General features: G+C 39.7%; 1 protein-coding gene across 3 annotated transcripts in view; it reads left to right on the forward strand.

The window, feature by feature from the left end:
• Positions 1–22,184, forward strand: part of RBKS (ribokinase) — a 62,055-nt gene that overhangs the window by 35,464 nt on the left and 4,407 nt on the right. For all 3 annotated transcript variants that reach the window (XM_014060297.2, XM_014060299.2, XM_087717896.1), the window contains exon 7: positions 7,355–7,543. In XM_014060297.2, the coding sequence (XP_013915772.2) occupies positions 7,355–7,543 (189 nt within the window). The remainder of the gene's footprint in view (positions 1–7,354; positions 7,544–22,184) is intronic.

Here is a 22,184-nt window from a genome sequence, read left to right on the forward strand (position 1 = left end):
AAAAAAAGGACTCAGCCAATAGGAATGCATGGAGGGGCACTCACCCATCACCTGTCCGCCTGCAGAAATATCCACAATGCTTCCCCCATAAGTGGCCAGGATAATGAGCCCAGTGGAGCGGAGGCAAGTGAAGACAACATGTCAGATGAAGTGGGGAGGAATGGTGGCAGGGAAGGTAGTTTAAATGTGGGCAGGCCTGAATTTTGTTCATGTGTTTGTACATACTTTCATTTAGTGTCATCATAACTTAAACAGTTGCTGAATGAATGGTTGTTAAGCAAAGGGTATTTGTAGTGAGCTGCTGTGTGTTAGAAACCTTGCCTCCATACTGTTTTCTCACGTCCAGGCAAGAAATCCATATCCAAATCTACCTTCTTAGTTCCTATAGCTTCTGTGAATGGAGAAGTGCTTCGGGTATGTTCTGTTGATTATACAAACAAGAAGTTACATTTTTAAATGAAAAGAAACAGAACCTTCTGAGCATTTATGTCTAGTCTTCACACAAACCCAATTGGAAAGCTTTTGAACTTTTTAAAACTTTATTTACACAGCTTTGTTGTTCAAACAGATTCAGTGGTAATTTCAAGCAGAACTACAAATTTACCATAAGAGTCTTCCATATATTGTTGTTTCTGTTGAAAGAGGAATAGTTTGCCGCACAGCCAAGTCTCACATTTCTAAAATGTTCTGAAGGCAAAATGTATTTATATTGAAATAAATATATTTTATTTATATAAAATAGGGATGGGGTTGGGTGGGGGAAAGAACTGCCTTGCCGGTCATCCTTTTAAAATATTTGTGAAAATATCATTCAGAGTGTGTCAAAACTAGTTCTTTTCTAGTTGAAAAGAAATAGAAATGTATGCCCCATTGTCAGTGCAAAGTGTAAAGTTTCTGACAGGTGTCCTACTAAATTAGTGCAATATAAAAGAAAATGTCCATTTTTGATTGGCTGATAAGAGAACTCTCCATCTAATGACTATTCATCTTATCCACGCCAACCCCATATAATCAGTTTGTGACATTCTGAATCCTGGAAAGCCTCAAATCTTGAAAATACTTTCATGTGAGGAATATCACATCAATATTAGATAAAATGCATGCTTCGGAGTGTTGGTTTGCTGAGTATTGTCAGTGCTTTGACAACCACAGCTACTCTGCATTCCTACACATTTTGTTCTTTACACATTTTTGTGCTAGGATGAGGTTGGATATCAATAGCCTATCTACCCACAAGGGATATTTCACATGCTGTGCCTTTTAGATATGTTTAATTTATTGCTTCAACAATAACCTTTATTTGTGCGGTTTTAATTCTCCATACACAGTTCATGCAGATGTATATAGCATATTTATCAGGTCCCGACTTTTTTGCTTAGCTTGTCATTTGTTTGTGTTTTTTTTCCTTTCTCTTTTTCCCAGAAATGATCAAGCCTGTTGAAACTAGCTTGTTAATTCACTGTGCACCAGATGTAGCATAACTTAATCCCTGAGGTTTGCCCAGGAATGTGCTGGTTCTCTTTCTCCTTAATACTTTTAATGAAAGAAATGCAAAATAAGTAAATCAAATGTAGGGCCTGTGTGAAAGCCAAACTTCAGGCTGTGTGTTACTAAATACTTTTAAACTGCAAGGAAAATTGTTACATCATCAGTTTTTGTACTTATCACAGTACAGGTACAGTTCACTTCATGACCATTTGAACTTACAACGGCACTGAAAAAAGTGACGTATGGCCGTTTTTCACACCACGACCGTAGCATCTCCATGGTCACATGATATACATTCGGATGCTTCGCAAGTGGTTCGTATTTATGACCGTTGCAGTGTCTCAGGATCATGTGATCATCTTTTGTGAACTTCTGACAAAGTCAATGGGGAAGCTAGATTCACTTAACAACTGTTACTAATTTAACAACTGCAATGATTCACTTTCACTTTACAAATTTCTCAGTTAGCAATATAAATTCTGGGTTCAGTTGTGGTTATACGTTGAAGACTACCTGTAGTATGGGGGGGGAGGGGAACCACAAGCGTGTGTACTTCAAAGGCATATGAGCCGAAGTGGCACAGTGGTTAGAGTGCAGCACTGCAGGCTACTTCAGCTGACTGCTAGCAGTTGGCAGTTCAAATCTCATCAGGCCCAAGATTGACTCAGCCTTCCATTCTTCCGAGGTGGGTAAAATGAGGAGCCAGATTGTTGGGGGCAATATGCTGACTCTGTAAACCACTTAGAGAGGGCTGTAAAGGCACTATGAAGTGGTATATAAGTCTAAGTGCTATTGCTAGTGCTATTCAATCTCAAAATTAAAAAGCAATATGGAAGGTGGATACATGTCAGTGTTTAACAGACAATAAAATACATTTCTCTTATTCATATAAAATGTGAACGTAAATACTACTTCTTAAAGAGGGGCAAATTCACTTGATTCATATTCTAATATTTACAAGACCTGGGTTATTCTTGAGGACCTGCACGCTTCCAAATGTCATGTCACACATCCACAATAAGCAAAAGCCATGTATGAGACACAGAATGGTCTCCAGAAATGCATACATTAGAAAAACAATTGGCAAAAGGCCTTGTTAAGAGAAAACTATTGCAAAATTAGAAGTCCATAAAATGTGCTTGAATAAATATGCATATTTTTGTGAGGAAGTTTTGAGTATGTGCACACAAATGCAAAAATGTGACAGAGCAAAAATTTGTTGGATTTTATACCTTGCCTTTCATTCAGGAGCTCAGTTTACCGTTCATTGCTCTCCTTCCTTTTTTTCCTACAGCCATGATCCTGTGAGTTGGCTAGACTAGACTGATTCAAAGTCATCTAGTTGAGCTGCTTGAAGAAATTGAAATATTACATAAAACAATTTTGGGTATTCCTGTTAAACCAGGGTTATGAAGCTATTTAATCATGGCTCATGATCCAGAATATACAAGAAACCAACACATCTTCTAAATACTGAACAAACCATATACATTTGGTTCAGATGTAAAGAATAATGTAATGTAATCCACAATGTTGTAGAATTATGCTGAGGAGAAGGAGAGAGAATACTTTCTAAACAGGGTCTCGGGCCTTGAGACTTTTGCCTAGAGTAGAACAATTCCATGAGTTGTGGTGGCACAGCGGTTAGAATGCAGTACTGCAAGCTGCTACTGCTGCCTGCCAGCTGCCTGCAGTTTGGTGGTTCAGTTCTCACCGGCTCAAGGTTGACTCAGCTTTCCACTTTTCTGAGGTTGGTAAAATGAGGACCCAGATTGTTGGGTGCAATATGCTGACTCTGTAAACCACTTAGAAAGGGCTGTAAAGCACTGTAAAGTACTATATAGGTCTGAGTGCTATTGCTATTGTTTAGCTGACATAAAGATATAGTTTATGCATTATCTTCACACTACATCTTCAACTGTAATTCAATCAGAATAGAGCTGGAAGGAACCTTTGAAGTCTTCTAGTTCTTTCACTTATACTAGTTCAGACCCTGTACCATTTCAGACAAATGACAGTCTTTTCTCTTCTTAAAAATCTCTGGTGATGAAGTACCCACAACTTTTGATGGCAAGCTGTTCCACTGGTTAATTACAAAACTTTTCGATAATTTCAGGTTGCTTCTCTCCTTGATTAGTTTCCACCCATTGTTTCTTGTCTTCCCTTCTGGTGCTTTGGAAAATAAGTTGACCCCCCTCCTCTTTGTGGCAGCCTCTCAAATACTGGGAATCTTTGCACTTTTTCCATAGTCTCAGCATCTTTTTTTGTAATAGGGTGACCAAAAATGGATGCTGTATTCCAGGTGTGGCCTTATTAAGGCTTTATAAAGCAGTACTAATATTTCACATGATTATGATTCTAAGTTTATACAACCAAGTATTGTATTAGCTTTCTTGGCTGTTGCTGCACACTGCTGGCTCATGTTTAAGTGATTATTTACTGGCAGTCCAAGGTCCTTCTCACGGTTATTGTTTTTGCCCCAGGTTTCGCCTAATCTTTACTTGTAACGGCAATGTCCTCTTTAAAGAAGATACATGCTTAATTATTATTTTGAAGATTTAGCAATCAAATATTTACATGGAAGTATGGGTAAACAAAGAATTAATTTCAGTGTAGCTTGCTCCAGGTTTAAGCCAATGTCTGCATTTTCAGTTTAAGTGCTTGGTTTGCAGTGAGAGCATTGCATTGCCAGAAATGTTATTTGGAATCTTACATAGATTAGCTTATTTCTTTAAACATTTGTTCATTTCCCTTTAAATGTTGTATGGGGAGTTAAACTATTTTTTAAAATTCCTGCTAGGCCTCCTGCTATTGTGTTTTATTTGTCTTTTTAAAAGCAGCCGTTAGTTGTTTCCTTCAATTGTACATTTTTGTTAATTAAAAATTAAAGGGGGGAACTTTCCAACACAACCAGAAGTTTTATATTGAGTTTCACAATTGAGACATAGTTATACATTTTAACTTTTGGCATGCATCAACTGTCTGGTATCTGCTACCCTTGCAGGAAAGTGTCTCCATGGTGTCCTGATTTACCCCCGTTCTTTCAGTTGCTGCATATAGCTGGAGGCATTTCTCTGTAGAATGCAAATACAGCAAAAATTCCTAAAATAAGTGATATTTTGATAACTCCATAACCACAGATGTATGTGACAACATGTAAGGAGAGACAAACAAACATTGATCAAGCACTTTGGGTACTCTCTGTGCTTAAAGAAACATTAACAGAGGGCATTGCATATTTTACGGATAGTTTAGAAGATGGTTCAGAACTTTGTGCAATCCAAGTTCTATGTCTTACTTATTAAAGCAGCCTTTTTCCCCCCAGGTTTTTTCAGAAGACAGAAAAAAAAGACCCAGGGGCTTTAATTAATTGATTCACTAGTCAGTCTTTTCAGGATCCTTATGAATTAGTCTAATTTAGCTTAATGGAGGAGAGGCGTTGCATTTGCATGAGTTCCGAGGCATTTATTCCTTATCTTTTTTGAAGCAAGCATAGTTTTGGTATCTGTTATGTATCTCATTTTCTTCCCTGTGTTTGTTGTGATATTAATTATATGTGTTCTGCTTGTTGTTTTTTAATCTGGAAAATTTCCAGGATCAGTGCTACAGAATTTTGGTGTTTTTTTTTTAGATGAGGGAATACAGGTAATCCTCAACTTGCAACCACAATTGAGCCCCAAATTTCTCTTCCTAACTGAGACAGTTGTTAAGTGAGTTTTGCCCCATTTTACAACCTTTCTTGCCATAGTTGTTAAGTTAGTAGCATGGTTTGTAAGTAAATTTGGCTTCCCCATTGACTTAACTTGTCAGAAAGTTACATACTGACCCCAGGATACCGCAACCATTATAAATATGAGTCAATTGCCAAGCATCTGAATTTTGATCACATGACCATGGGGATGCTGCAACAGCTGTAAGTGTGCAAAACAGTCATAAGTCACTTTTTGCATGCCTTTGTAACTTCGGTCACTAAATAAACTATTGAGTCAAGGATTACTTGTACTAACTTGCATTGTATTTAAAAAACAGACATTGAAAGCATAAATGGCTCAACAGATCAAATTTCCAAAGAATTGTTAGGCCCCTTCAAATCAATACCTTTGGTCAGATAATTCGGTATAGAAGCATTTCTTGCTACCTCTACACACTCAGAACTTCCCCATTGAACACACATTCTCACCCATCCCCAGGTACATGTAGTCCAATGGCAATTGGGACCAAAATTTCCATTGCTAAGCAATACAGTCATAAAGTACAATATCACGTTACTGCATTGCTTAGTGATAGCATTTCATTCATTCATTTCATTTTATTATATTTATATGCTGCCCTTTCCCCCCGAAGGGGGACTCAGCAATCCCAACACTCCCCATTGCCTTCTTTAAGCGAGAATTCTGGGTCATTAAGCAAGTCCCAGAAACCTTTGTAAGCAGTTTGATAGACATGTAAAGCACGGAGTATGGCGAGGACTGGGAGTTGTAGAAGCCAGACAAAGGAGGATCCACAAACAGCCTGTGTAAGCATGGCTGGGCCAGAGTTGGCTGCTGCAAGGTGGGAGAGAGTGCAAGCAATTTACTAAAACAGTGTTTCTCAACCTTGGCGACTTTAAGTCCTGTGGACTTCAACTCCCAGAATCCCCCAGCCAGCTATGTTGAAGTCCACAGGACTTAAAGTCGCCAAGGTTGAGAAACACTGTACTAAAACAACTTGTGATATTCTCTGCTGGCTTCCCCATTGATTTTATTTAAGGGAAGCCTAAAGATAAGCATCCAAATCATGATCACATGACTATGGGATGCTGCAACTATCGTGTGAGCCAGCTTCCAATGTTCGCATGACTCCAAAGGTGGCATAATGAATGGAATTTCGAGGACTAGTTGCAAGTCTTCTTTTTTAGCACCATTGTAAATTTGAACTGAATAAATAGTCACCAAGTGATGACTATCTGTATAGAATCAAATGGGTAATAAGTCATGCTATTCCCCAATACACCTTCCCCTGGAATTGGAATAACAGCACACTTAATTTGTATTATTAACTAATTTGCATTCATGAACCATTCCCAAGGCTCATGCTTTACGTCAGAAGCAACATACTGTTTTCCATGATTTTAGAGTACTGCTTTGTAGAACTGCCTCCAAGAAAATTGGTAGGAACGTGGGACACACGAGACAAGAGAAAACTCCAAGGATGATTTTCCCAGAAGCTGCTGTTCAAAGCAGCCCATTAGGCAAAGCAGAGATAAAACTCTTATCTCTCTTGATTGAGAGCCTTGTAATAGAACTCTTTGAGAATCCCAATTATAGATGTTTAACAGCTTCATAATAATGCCATTGTATTATCTACATCTAAAAATATAACCTGTTAGCATATCACAAATGTGCTTTCATTCACTAAATGGAAAGCTTCACTCTGTCAAAACTTTGCCAAATGTATGTGTTCATATTAACATTAAGAAACTTAGCTAAATTGATTCTTACCATGAACCTGAGTCAGTCAGTGTCATGAAAGTAATAATGATTTATTATCAGTACTAATCCAAGGAGGACCGAAGGAATTATTTGGGAATTTGCCCTTTGGAACCAATTAGGCAATCCATATCCATTTCTAAATACATTGGTTAGCAAGTCCAGTAGCCCTTAATCCAGAAAAAACAAAAATCCGATATTTTTATTTTTTTCATTGCAATTAGGCATGCCTGCTCTCTCTCTATTTGATACTAAATGTATATATTGATATATTTACTTGGTAGAAATGATTGTTGAACAGCTTTATCATTTCAATATGGTTTTTGTAGATGGTGTTGCTATTGAGCTACATTTTGCTTGCTTGCTTAAATATTTGACTTTAATGTTCTCCCTTCAAGGCAGAAATTCTAACAGGAATTGCAGTTGGTAATGCTGGAGATGCTGGACAAGTGGGACTTAAATTGTTAGAGAGAGGCTGTAGGACTGTCGTCGTAACTTTGGGACCAGAGGGCTGCGTGGTACTTTCCAAAGAGGAACCAACCCCAAATCATATCCCTGTCAGGAAGACCTCTGCTGTAGATACCACGGTATGTATTATATTTTAAGTCTCATTTTTGGCTATTCACTTGAGCACTACAAATCCTCAGTAATAAATGGAATCTTTGGGTGATATTGCATGGCTGTTTTTCCATGACTTTCTATACCTAAGACCCTCCCCTCTGGTGATCCAGAAAGCCCCCACCTTCTAGGCTTTTGGAAGGTCATCAGGACCTGGATTTTTATGCAGGTTCTAGCATAGAATGAGTACATCTGGAGTTCGTTTGGGAGGGAGGGTATTTTGGAGGAATATTTGAGGTGCTGGGATTTGGGTTTATGGTTTTTATTGTTCTGGGTTTTATTCTTCTGAGCATCTGGAGTTGTGTTTTAAATGGGTGACCTTACAAATCTTTTTTAAAAAATAAATAAAAAATATGATCAAACTGTTGCCATCCAGCCTATTATACAATGAATGTGAGTTCACCCAAGGTTTTTAGGCTGATGTTCTTTCGATAGGGCAGAGAGCAGCATGTACCGATGATGTTATTTTAGGCTTCCTTCGTCTTTCCGTCTCTTCTGTATTGCAACAGTAATGTTCTTATTACTTGTGCAAGATGGCGACATAATCCCTCAGCACCTTTACTTCAGCCACCTACTCTCCTGTCTGGAAAAAGAAGGGAGACGCCCAGTAGTTTTCTGACTCCCCCAAATTGGATAACTGGTTGTGTCCTCACATGCCTGAGGTGTATGTGCTGGCAGAACCTAAGACTTTGTAGAGCTTAAATCTGGTACTCAACTTCCACAGGGCATAGTTAAAAGTCAGAAGCAGTGTGCCATGCCAAATTAATTTTCTTGTGATTTATATGGCCATTAACTTGAGCAGTCTTATACTGGAGAACTTGGGGTTCTCTGTTCTCCCAATGCTTTTCCTGTTTATAATCAAGTTCTGACTGAAGGTTGGAATGTTATAATTATTAGTAACAGCCCTAAAGAAGGACAGTAGTTAAGTTCCTGATAGAGGTTTATCTCACTCACATTTACTACCCTGGGACATCTTGTACTGTTTTTTATTTTCCCTGATATAAATGCAGAACATTTCTGGTGAGGTTGCTGTGAGCACTCCATGTACCAGCTATACATTTTAGGTGCCTGATGTCATGAATTGTAGTGTGTGTTTTCCTCCAGCAGTTGTAACTTTTTATTAGAGGCCAAGGACAGTGCTGTTTTGTACCTAAACAAGAATAACTGGTTTAATTCACAGGAAAGCAGATTTGATCAGAAGTAAAGAAATATGTGTTGATATCGTTTAATTGTACATCAATTTGTGCACAAATAGGTAAAATACAAAGAGACTAGCCAATATTTTCTGTTCAGGGTCTGAAATTACGTTTTTCTCAGAAAACAGCCTTAACACCCAAATGCCCAAAGGCAGACCTTAACAGCAGGATCTGCAGAACCTAAGGACATAGAATCTATGCAGCACTGTATATAGATTTTTCTGAGCATTTTCCGACAGAAATTGTCAACTTCCAAGTTTGAAATAGCAGCTCATGAGTTCCATGCTGGCATAAACCAGGACTGAGTAAATTCTGCTTGCAAGTTCGTTACGTGTAAAGGTAAAGGTTCACCTTGCACATATGTGCTAGTTGTTCCCGACTCTAGGGGGTGGTGCTCATCTCCATTTCAAAACTGAATAGCTAGCAGTGTATGAAGACATCTCTGTGGTCATGTGGCCAATATGACTAAATACCAAAGGCGCTTTAAGGTAATGGAACGCTTGTCATGGTCGGATCATTTCCTCATCAGGCTTGACTTCCATACTGCTACCCCTCACTGCAGGGAGAACCGACTAGATGGTTCTGCCCCAGGCGCTTGATGGACCCTGAAAGTTTCTTGATGGAGCTTGGGACTTTTCCTGAATCCCTTGCTCACAACTCGACCGAAGCCCTAGTGGAAGCCTGGGATAGGGCGGCCACTGGGGCTTTGGATCGTGTTCTGCCTTTGCTGATTCTGATCCGGTGTTGATCCCAGGTAGCTCCCTGGTTTACTGAGGAGCTCCGGGAGATGAAATGCTGGAAAAGATGCCTAGAGAGTGGTTGGAGGGTCAGCCGGTCCGAATCTGATCGAACACTAGTAAGGATTCATATTAAATCCTACTTAGTGGCGATAAAAGTGGCAAAACAGCAACATTTTCCCGCTCTTATCGCGTCTGCAGATAACTGCCCAGCTGCCCTCTTTAGGGTGACCCACTCCTTACTTAACCAAGGAACTGGGAATGACCCCTTGCAGGGTAGGGCTGAAGAATTTGTTCAATATCTGCAGGATAAAATCGCTCAGATCCAGACAGGCTTGGACTCTGACTGGGTAGATTCAGGTGAGTCGACGGGGATGAATCTTGTGGAAACCATCTAGGATGAGTTTGACTCTGTGACCCCCGAGGGCATGGACAGGATTATGGGAGACTCAGTGCTGCCACTTGTGTGCTGGACCCGTGTCCCTCTTGGTTAGTCTCGGCTTCCCGGGAGGTGACATAAGGCTGGCTCCAGGTGATTACCAATGCTTCGTTGAGAGAGGGGTTCTTTCCCACCACCTTGAAGGAGGTGGTGGTGAGGCCCCTCCTTAAGAAGCCTTCCCTGGACCCAGCTTCTTTAGCCAACAATCGTCCGGTCTTCAACCTTCGCTTTGTAGCAAAAGTTGTTGAGAGTGCGGTAGCACGTCAGCTTCCCCAGTTCCTGGATGAAGCTGTCTACCTGGATCCATTTCAGTCGGGTTTCAGGCCCGGATACAGCACGGAGATGGCATTGGTCCCGTTGGTCAATGATCTCTGGCGGGCCCAGGGCAGGGGTTGTTCCTCTGTCCTGGTTCTATTAGACCACTCAGCAGCTTTCGATACCATTGACCATGGTATCCTACTGCGACGACTCAGGGGGTTGGGAGTGGGGGGCACCGTTTTACGATGGTTCTCCTCCTACCTGTCGGATCGGTCGCAGTTTGTGTTGACTGGAGGGCAGGGATCGACCCTGAGGCGCGTCACTTGTGGGGTGCCCCAGGGTCAGTTCTCTCACCCCTCCTGTTCAACATATATATGAAACCACTGGGTGAGATCATCCGTGGTTTTGGGGTATGGTATCATCAATATGCTGATGATACCCAACTTTTCATCTCTACTCCAAACCACCCAAACGATGCCCTCGATGTGATGTCCCGATGCCTGGAGGCTGTACGGATCTGGATGGGAGGAACAGGCTCAAGCTCAATCCCTCCAAGACTTGAGTGGCTGTGGTTTCCATCATCCCGATTTGTGCATCTTGTTCCATCTTTGATGATAGGGGGAGAAATTTTAGTCCCCTCAGAGAAGGCCCGCAATCTGGGTGTCCTCCTGGATACGCGGCTTAGTTTGGAAGAACACCTGATGGCCGTGACCGGGGGGGGGGAGGGGGGGGCTTTTACCAGATTCGCCTGGTACGTAAGTTGCGCCCCTTCCTGGATCGGGATGCTCTGTGCACAGTCACTCATGCCCTCGTCCTTTCTTGCCTGGACTACTGTAATGCTCTGTACATGGGCTGCCCTTGAAGAACACCCGGAGGGTTCAACTGGTCCAGAATGCGGCTGTGCGGGTTATCATGGGGGTACCTAGGTGCTCCCATGTTACACCCCTTTTAGGCTGCCTGCACTGGTTGCCAGTTGTCTTTCGGGTGCGATTCAAGGTACTAATTATGACCTTTAAAGCGCTCCATGGCTTAGGCCCAGGATACCTGCAAGACCACCTACTGCCACCGGTAGCCTCCCACCGTCCAGTGCGATCCCACAGGTTGGCCTCCTCAGGGTGCCGTCAGCCAGACAGTGTTGGCTAGCGACCCCCAGGGGGAGAGCCTTCTCTGTGGGAGCGCCTTCCCTCTGGAATGAGCTGCCCCCGGAGCTTCGTATAATCCCCAACCTCCAGTCCTTCCGACGCGCCCTAAAAAGTTGGTTTTTCCAGCAAGCCAGCCTGGCCTGAACAAAACAAAATAAATTCTGTATCATTGTTAATTTTAATTGAATTTTCTTTAAAATGTAATTGTTAATTCTAATTGGGTTTGTTTGGGATATTCTATTTAATTCTTTTTAACTTTTGTAATATGTGTAGTTTTTTTATGTTGTACGCCACCTTGAGTCCTTGGGAGAAGGGCGGCACATAAATCTAATAAACCAAACCAACCAAACCAACCTTCCCACCAAAGGCGGTCCCTATTTTTCTACTTGCATTTTTACATGCTTTCGGACTGCTAGGTTAGCAGAAGCTGGGACAAGTAATAGGAGCTCACTCCATTACGCAGCACTAGAGATTCGAACTGCTGACCTTTCCGATCGACATGCTCAGCGTCTTAGCCACTAAACCATCGCATCCCTTCTTTACATGTAACCACTTTGGTTTTCCTTAGGGCATTTGCTTTACACCTATCCTCCGCGAGCTGCACTGGCTACCTATTAGTCTCCGAATCCGCTTCAAGGTGCTGGTCGCTACCTATAAAGCCCTACATGGCATCGGACCTGGGTACCTGAGAGACCGCCTCCTGTCGATTACCTCTCTCAGACCAATTAGATCGCACAGGTTGGGTCTCCTCCGGATTCCATCTGCCAGCCAATGTCGGTTGGCGACTCCCCGGCGGAGAGCCTTCTCTGTTGCAGCTCCGGCCCTCTGGAACGAGCTCCCTGTTGAGATCCGGATCCTTACTATCCTCCCGGCCTTCCGCAAAGCCACCAAGTCCTGGCTGTTCCAGCAGGCTGGGGGAGCTGAGAAGCATCTACCTCCATAGAAATTGTGCATGTTGGTTTTGTTTTTAATATGTTGTCTTTGTCTTGTTCCCCGCTTTCCCTTGTCTTTTGTGAGCCGCCCGGAGTCCTCCGGGAGTGGGCGGCATACAAGACAAACAAACAAACAAACAAACAAATAAATAAATAAATAGGTTTGGAGGAGACTGCTCTTAATCTTGCCTCTCCTCTATCATATAGCGGATTGGATACTTTTGTTCATCCTTATGGTCAGCATGGAAACTACCTTAAAAATTTGATTGTGGCCTTATTTATGATTGTTTATCATCTTTTTATTCAAAGACACGCAGAGGTGTTGTCTTTTGAAATTTCATGATACTTGCTAAACTGCGTGGATCCCTGGAAATTACTCTCTGGAAACCATATTTTAAAATCTTGAATATGACCTGGAATGAGGGTTATGTATTTTAATATGCTAGGAAACATTTTCTTTTTCACACGTGTCAGGATTGTCCCAGCATTGAAAATCAGATCCAGAGTCTGGTTTCACCCTGAACTCAGGTAAATGGGAAGTGCTTCTGTTTGTGGTTGCGAATGAATGTTCCTATTGTTTGATTAAGCAATACACCTTTTTATCATTGCTGTTTTAACAGGCAGCTTTCTTTTCCTTTTTTTTTTCTTTTTTCTTTTCGGTAAAGTGATATTCTTTCACACTTTAATCCATGAGAATTTTCTCTAGTTAAGCTAGGAGTTTTCATAGCTATATTTTTACTGATTAGATAACAATGGAGAGCTGCAATGAAACAATTTTGCAGGTTAGTCATCCAACAGAAGTACATGAATACCTTTCCTTAGTGGCAGACGGTCAAGAAAAATGTAAATGCTACTTCCACGATAATATGCAATATAATATTGACTACTTAGTGCCTCCTTTTGTTTACAAGTAAAACTAATTAAATAATTTCATAGATATCACACCAAATTATTCAATGTATACTTACCTCAGAACAGTTTTGAAGCTAAAAAACTACTGTAAACCTCAAGTTGTCTTCAGATTTGATCTCCTGCTAACCATAGTCTGAGATGGTTTTAGGTTATATCTGTGTTAAGAAAAGGTTATCTGATCAAATACAAGTCCATCTGGTAGAAAAGATTACTTTTAACAATGAGCAGCCAGCTTTCTTGGGGAAAACTCACAAATGGATCATAAGGGCACTAATTTACCCATTTTCTTTGTTTTCAGCATCTGAATTTTAGATATATTTTCAATATTAATTGAAGACTTTGGACAAAATGTCCTTGAGTTATGCAATTGCCACCATCTCTCCACTTTGTGATTATTTAAATACTTTCCTACTGTACTCACTCCGAACTTGGAAGAAGCAGATATTACTGGTTAACTCAGAAAAACTCCGTGTATTGGTAGCAAGAAAGGGAAAGTAGCAAGATTAGTATATTCCAGAGTCCACACAGGGTTGTGGTCTTTAGCAGGTGCTGCTATTGTCAACTTCAGTGATGTTTTGTAACCATACAGTACTGATGTTAACATGAAAAGCAGATCAACAAACCTATTAAGAGCATAAATTTTAATGGAATCTATTAAATGGTTTACATTTGATTGTATACGTGAATATGCAAATATATATGAGAAGATTGCAGCACCTAGATGACCTTGGCTAATCCCAGAATGCTAATCAAGGGTGGACCTAGTTGTTAACAGAAAATGCAATGACTGTAGCCTAGACTGAGAATTTGGAGAAGTGCCAGAAGGAAGTAGCAAGCCACAGCTGTGTTGTTACCTAGGAAAACTACATGGTTAGATTTATGAGAACCATTACATTCAGATCATTGGAGGTAATAGTTACGGATGTACAAAACGTTGCCTGCATGTATCATTCTATACATAGAACACCTAGTTTCCAAGTGGCATATTTCTGGATAAAAGCACATGTTTGGTGAAGGACTTCTGTCAGTTTGCTGATCTTACCAAGTGAAAAAAATAAACATATGGGCAGAAATTTTCCAAAGTGGAGAACAATAGGAAAAGGGCAAGGCCATCAACAGTGTGCATCTGCTAAGGGAAAATAGGAACAGTGTGAAGGAGACTGATGAGAGGAGCCATAGATTATTTGGATTATAGCACACATGAATTTAAACAGGCTATTCAAAAAAGAAGAGGAAATGGGATGAAGGCAAATAGCATTTGCCCTATTTGCCTTATAAGATCCTCCTAGAATTTGTTTCATCTGAAATATGGGAAAATAGAGATAACTCAAGTTTTATTTGACTGACCGACTTACCAAGAATGGTTCAGTTTAATTTCTGAATCACATTGTATTTGTTTCATGCCAGAAATAAAATATAGCCAGTAATAGTTCTATTGTACAATGTACTAATAAGCCCATCCTCATGCTTTTATTTTTTCATTGATTTATTTACTTACTTACAGAATTTAACAGAAATTACAGAAACTAAAAGGCTGCCCTCCCAGTATCAAGGGACTAAATAATTGACAATCCATTTAAAATGTACCTTATGTGAGGGAAACTTTTTGGAGGTAATCCTATGGAGGCTTAAGAGGAATAAAGTACAAAATCCTTTTAATAAATACACTTAGATTGAGAATCATTGTTTTCATTCAGAATGAGCAGCCTTAGTAGAAAGTCTATCCATCAGTCACTTTAGCTGAATGGGGCTGTAAAAAAAAATTTCAACTTCACATTCCAAACCACAATAAGATAGAGAAATAGAGATAGATAAATTACAAATATAAAACCAATATGTAACAAATATTTGAGTTTCTCTGCCAATACAGCAAGCAGTAATATGCACAAACACAAAGCTAAAGATGCTTCTTCTGTTTAAAAATATCATCAAATATTGCTATCTAACCGCTGACGGTACTACTTCCAAAACAGGACTCCCTTCTGGATTAGAATAAAATGTACATGTCCTTGATGTTAAGAAAAAAAATCCATACTATATAGTGGTTTGGGGTTTTTTTGTGGCTGGGTGTGTATCTTGAGCTCTCATTAGGTTTGATCTAACATTGTTATAAAACATAAGGCTGCTATTTTTAAAACCTGCAGAATTACTTTTCTGTAAGCATTTTGTTTTTTATAATACTATTATGACTGTTTTACAAGACAATCCTACAGAGCTCATAATTCAACAATTCATTCATTAAAACAACCTGCAGTAACAAGTTTCAATCATTCAGAATCGTCTATCCTTTTCTGGTTCATCATCACAAACTCTAGACGAGAGATGGATGGATGGATGACCATATACAAAAGGTGATAATCAGAACCATATATACTTCATAAAAATAAAAAACCATACAAATAGAGTTTATTAGCAGTTCTGTATATTCATAGAGTTTCCTTCGGCTAATCACACTTAAACTTACAAAGAAGGTCATCTTGTTGAAACAGTAGGAATTTCTCTTGAGAAAGCATGTAGAAGCTTGTGTTGCACTTTTAGTAATTACTATGTAAAATTAAAATTAATACACAGAATTAAAAAGTTCCTTGAGAACTCGACTACTATGTCTTCCCTTGACTTCTTCTCCCTAAACAATATTCCCCTCTGCTTTAAAATAACAGATAATACACAGGTGTATATTTAAGTTGATTTAGAAGATAATGGCTTCTTAAAGATGAAAACACCAGCTCTTCAGCTACTATTATGCCAACTTGAGTGTTGCAACAAGTCCAAAATGCCTTCTAATTGCCTCCTGTCTGAAGTATTGAAAGTTAGCTACAATAGGCCATGTGTAATGCGGCTAGAATACTGAGTTTTCTGCATAATTCTCCAATTTTCCTTTTTTTTATAGTAGGGTGCCAGAGATTAATTGTTTGTTGTTAAAAAATTAAGTGACCTATGCTTTCTCATCATCATAGCTGTTCAGGTCTGCTGTTTGTTGTTTAGCTTGCTTTCTCTTTTACATTGAAAAAAAAATAAAAGCAGCAGTGTAACAACAGTAAATGCAGGGAAACAGAAACATCCCCAGTGATTATTTTCCATCATTTTCCACCAGTTGCTTTTACAGGATTGCTATGAAAAGGGGCTTTTCAGTATGGAATATCTTCCCAAGAGAGTATTTCTTTCTTTTTTCTTCCTTTTAAACAGGCTCTTAAGGCTGTTTTAGTCTGAAAGGTTGTTTCTCTCCCCACCCCTTCTTATTATCTTTATTATTGAGAATGATTCTTGTGTCATTTTGTCATAGTTTACCTCTAGTTCTTTATTTCAGTTTTGCAATTTATCCTTTTATTTAACAGTTACGTTTGATCTTACCGTAGAAAATTGAATGTAAATGTCTCATAAAAAGAACAATGTTGGTGCCTGTAAAATGGATCCCTGTCAGCTGGTGGAATTAATAAGTTGGTTCATTTATTTCTGTATTCGCTAATATACTGAGCCATAAACCATGGTTTATAAATCACAGTGGCTGAGTTCATATAAGATAAGCTATTATGGTTTAGCCCAATATGTACGTCCATACAGACTTCATGAAAATTTTCATGGCTTACACTTAGATGTCCAATAGACAAATTGTGATTTGACAAATTTGGACTTGAGTTAGTAGGCTGACCACTGTCTGTTTCAGCTCAACAATATTACCCTTTTGTGCTTCTTACTGTGCTTTTTTCTTATTGCCCAATCTTTGTTGCTCAATGTTCTGTCTCCCTTTCTACTGATGAATAGTTCCTTGGAACAAAATTCATACAAGAGTGTTTGCTTTTAACAAACAAGATTTTTATTACCAGATCCATTTCCGATTTAGGCACGTACCTTGACAGCACACACCCTTGTTCGGCGTCTTCTATGGTCATTGATTATATGTCTTGAAAACATTTCCAAATTCTGGCCTAGCCCTACACCAGGAAATCTTCCTTGTGACTGGAACAAAATGGAATTATCAATATAACAAAAAGCCAGTCCTTTTTTTTTTTAAGTATCCATTCTTTGTTTCCTGGCTTTGTGGCCTAACGGCAATGACTTTAAAAAACTATAAATAATGAGCTCAATCCAGTGACTAATTACTGAAAACTCTGTGCATCAGCAGAAGTGGAACCTGTGGTTAACTCAAATACTATCAAATGCCTGAGCTATTCAATAATATCCCTTGGTGTTTTCTATCTTTCTTGCAGCGTCTCTTTGGTTTTAGTTAACCTTTTGACAGTGAAAAGAGCAGCTGCTAGGAAATGAAGCCGTTGGCAAAAGACAGTGCTGGGGGCAACTTCTTCGGTTCACCAAAAAGCGACGATTGACTAAAGTTCAGCTTTTCCTGCACATAGCTGGTAGCATAATAGCAAAATATGGTATTGACCACCGTGTGGGAAACATGTTAATAGTGGAAACTTTAATTGGGAGAGCAGTTGGGCTTTAATTGTGGTTAATTGCACAGAAGCATGGTGAGATGGTGTTATTGTAGAAAATTATGCCCCAGATAGTGATAATATAATAGCTGCCTTTATTTATCGGATAGCCAAAATAACCCTGTGACTTAGCCTTCTGCTTTCTCACCTCAAATATGCAATCCAATGAATTTTGGAAATACAAAGAGCCATACAGAATAGAATAAACCACCAGCTGCTCCAATCAGCAACTGTTTTTTGTTTTTTAACGCTGCATTTATTATTTGCTAAAGTTCAGCTTGGCTGTGAATGTAGCAGGAGCTGAAATCATTCCCTCTGAGCTGCCTTGCTTTTATTCCAGACAGAGAATAGGTCACCCTAACTTCTGATCCTGATACAGACAGTTGGGGTAACATTTTCCAGTAACATTGTCACTCCTGTGAAAGAAACAAGGATTTGTTCATTTGTTGAAATGATTTTAGAGAGCTTTCCCTCCAAAAAGTGCTTTGAATATTTGTCCTTGGGAAATAATTTTATGAGCATGAATTTTCCTAAGAGTCTTATTATCCTAATCAATGATTTGTGATTAAACATTCCATAGAATATACAAGCATAGTTACGAGTGCTGTTACAGCACCTTCCTTCAGAGAAAACAACATAAAAGTGCTTCTCAGAAAATAAATATGGGTGGAGTCAGATTTCCCCGCCAACTCTGCTTGTTTCCAACCTTCTTATTTTTAGGGAAAGTTACCCTGCAACTCCAGACACAACTGGATACCATCAGGCTTTTGAAGTTCTGCCATTGTTCCTTTTCAACCTTTTAAGACAATTTTGAGAATCTTTGCTTGTCTATAACAATACTTTGCCAAGTTTGAACTGCTTTGGCATGAAAAGATGCTTACTCAGTATTTGTCCCAGAATAGCTCTTTATCCTATCCAGATCACCAAATGACTACCATTCTGGCTGTGGCTTCAGTCACAGGGACAGGATACCACATTATTGATAACAGACTGAGTTGATGCAATAGTGTTAAAATAGTGTCGAAATCGTTAATAAAGCTTAGTACAGATATATAGCATAGTATTAAACATGCTGGAACCTATATGTGCTTCCTGCTATTTTCATGTGAGGCGAATGAGTGGTATGCTTAATTGTATTTGCAGTATACTTTAGGATTTCTATTACCAGAACAGATTGTTTAATAATGAGTGGAAAAACACTTCATCTACTTCCATTTGCTGACTGCCTCGTTCTATGCATTTGCTGATTGAAAAAGCATTTTATAAGCTTTGAAGCATCTGGCTACTTAATGGGACAAAAATTCTCCCCCATTTGCAGAAAGGAAAAATGAGGCATTGAGTGGTACACAGGAATTCCCCCCCCCCCAAAATATCATTTCCACATAATGAAGGGAAGGTTCCTCTTTGATCCATCAGTGCACAGCCAGATATGTAACCTCATCATGCAGGATCCCATGGTCTTGTCCTGACTAGTTCTAGACATAACCATATGATATTTTTTTTAATAAAGACCTTTTCCCTCTCAGTTGAAATGGCTTTTTGATAATGAATGGAAATGTAATTTAAGCAAATTGAGCAAATGTAAACAGGTCTGTACGTGTACAGCTTGTGGTCTTAACATAAGGCAGCAGGAGACGCAGAGGACCACCCAGGTCAAGGTCTGATCTTATTTCCAAATCATCCAGTTACCTAATTAAATCCCTTTCTGTTCCTTGTGTTCAGGGGGAAGAGGGCCTGCAGCTTTCCTACTTTTCTTCCAGATGGGAATGCATAATTTAATGATGATCCAGCTGTTGGAGACATGTGAATTCTGAGCAGCGTCATAAATCAAGACGTTGATGAAAATCGGTGTCTAGTCATTTTCTCCCTCTGAGTTTCAAAGGAGCCTTGCAGTTCATAATATAGCTCTGGATCCTAGTTTGACTAGGCTCAACACAAAACATGGTTTTCAGAATCAGAAATCCCGGGGATAAATGCTATAATAAAAGAATGTGTTCATAGGAATATAGAGAGTGCCCTCTGCTCTTTAATGAATCAGTAGAGCTTGTCGTTCCATTGTAGAAATAGGAAAAGGGCTAATAGGCTGTGGGTGTAACTTCTCAGAACAGCAGGCAGTTCTGTTGGACTTTCAAATGTATATATTCTGCTTAATGTAACATTGACAATCTAAGTCCTAATAGACATCTGCTGTTTCATTGTGGAGTAAAAGATTGTAAAGAAGCATTTGATAATTAGGTGTGCAGGAGCTCTGTCTGACTACTTTCTTTGCCATATTTGCTATTTAATGACTAATGGTGTTCATGTAATCCTTAGAGGAGAGTATTTGAGTTATGGACCCAAGCTTGGGGCGCTTAGATAATGATATGTTAAGGCAAAGGTCCAGGATTTGAATACTTGCAGGCAAATAAGTAATAGCAAAGTCTTGCCACCCCTACTTAATTTACATGCTTGATAATTTACTTAATATCAACTAGAATCTTATGAATTTGTTATTTTCAAATTAAATATCGAAATGAGCAATAGCTAGAAATGGAAAAATCCCAAAGGCCTAGAATTCAAAGGTTACCTCTTTGTAATTTTAAATGTTTATAAAACTTTAGATGCCTGAGATGGAAAATTCACCTCACCTGTGCAATCAAAATACAATAATAAATAATTGGCAATCTGCTGCCCTCTGGCTGTCTTAAATATTTCAGATTTTAGACTGGAGCTACAAACTGAATGGCACTGCCAACTGTTTTACAACATTTTTGCAAACTTCTATTATACAATTTCCAGTATGATTTCCTTCCAATCTCCCAGTGTGCTAAGCAGAATAGAAGATTTTTTTTAATGTGATCTAGTTGCTTCCAAACCTTATAGCTGAAGATTGTTTGCATTATTTACTTTCCCCACTTTAAATACACTTTTATTTACTAGTTTCAAATGGAAATTGTACTGAAAATTTAAAGAGAGCTACAAGAATGTTGTGTGTAATCTGTGTTGTAATTAAAAACACTGCAGAAAAGGTCATCAAAAATGATCAGAAGATTAAAGCAGTTCCTTCTTAGCACATCAACATTTTCAATGAAGACTATTACAAAAGTAAATGAAACAAATGGTGAATTGTACAGTTATAGTCTTCCCCTGTAATACCGTGTTTCCCCCAAAATGCGACATGTCCTGATAATAAGGCCATGCCACATTTTTCTGGTGGGCAAAAATATAAGCCCTTCCCCGCAAATAAGCCCCTGGACAACCCCCCACCTCTGGCCAGGCAGAGCGCCGCTCACCAGCCTAGCGGTATCCTGAAGTTGCCAAGCTGTGGGAACTGGGGGGAGGCAAAGGTGATTGCATTGCTTGGCGCCTTCCGACTGAGTCTTCCGGCAATGGCCGCTGTAGCCGTAGGCTCTATGGTTGTACGCTCTGGGAGTATGCTCTGCCGGCAGCCGACTCACAACCATAGAGCGTATGCCCAGAGCAGCTACTGCCGGAAGACTCAGTTTTGAAGCTGCTGAAAAAGCCATGCTGGGATGGTGGCGAAAACAGCGGAGGTGCTCTGGCTCTGCGGTGAGAGCTGGGCCAGGGCATCGTGAGGCTGGGAGGTGCGTGAGTGGGAGCGGAACAGTCGCTCGCACAACCCCCCTCTCCAGCCGTGCAGAGCACCATTCACTGGCATTTCAAAGGCACCAAGCTGCGAGAGCCGGGCGGCAGCGAACAGGCACACATGCGGCTTGGTGATATCCCTAGGTCAGTAAATGGCGCTGTGCCCGTCTGGAAAGGGGTTTGCCGGGCAGCTGCTCGTGAGCGTGGTCGCCTCATGGCTGTTGTGTTGCGATGCTGTGACAGTACAACACAGCCGTTTGCCCCTGAAGTTGTACCCGGATCTTTGGGGATCCGCTTGCAAGAATGCAGCTGCCCAGAAACCCCAAAACAATTAACCCTCCCCTGATAATAAGGCCCAAGCCATATTTTGTGGGTAAAAAGAAAATAAGACCCTGTCTTATTTTCAGGGAAACACGGTATAGAATACTAAATAAAATTATTAATTTATTAGAAAATGTGGTACCACAAGATGTTTTGGTTTGCCATTGGTTTAGTTAAATATCAATACCCATTTTAAACAAACATCAATAGCTTAACTACAATAGCCATCAGAACCTGCCTCCTAGATGAAATGTATTACCCCCTTCTTCTAAGGCAGCAGAGTTTGAATGACATTCAAGAATACATTGCTTACGAGATAAATACCATTATTCTCTTGAAGTGAAAATTAAACTTATGATCATTAAGGTTTCAGACAGTTAAAAATAAAGGACTTTCCCTGTAAAATTGCATTTAAATTAAAAAGCTGCATCATTTTTTTCCAAAAATGCATGAAGCAAAATTCATGAAAATCAGCCCATCATGTTTAGAAATTCTTGTTAAACATTGCCCAAGTAGAAATAGCAAATACCTACGCAACTGAAATACTATTGCTTAGTTCCAATCACAGTTCTGATAGTTGGGAAATGACGTACAACAGTTTGCCCAACATCAGGCCCACAGATGGTATTTTATGAATAATAGCAGTGTTCCT

The sequence above is a fragment of the Thamnophis sirtalis genome, unplaced genomic scaffold (assembly GCF_051295495.1).
Source record: "Thamnophis sirtalis isolate CommonGarterSnake01/CBP01778 unplaced genomic scaffold, rThaSir2_p1.2 scaffold_6, whole genome shotgun sequence".
Classification (NCBI taxonomy): Eukaryota; Metazoa; Chordata; class Lepidosauria; order Squamata; family Natricidae; genus Thamnophis; species Thamnophis sirtalis.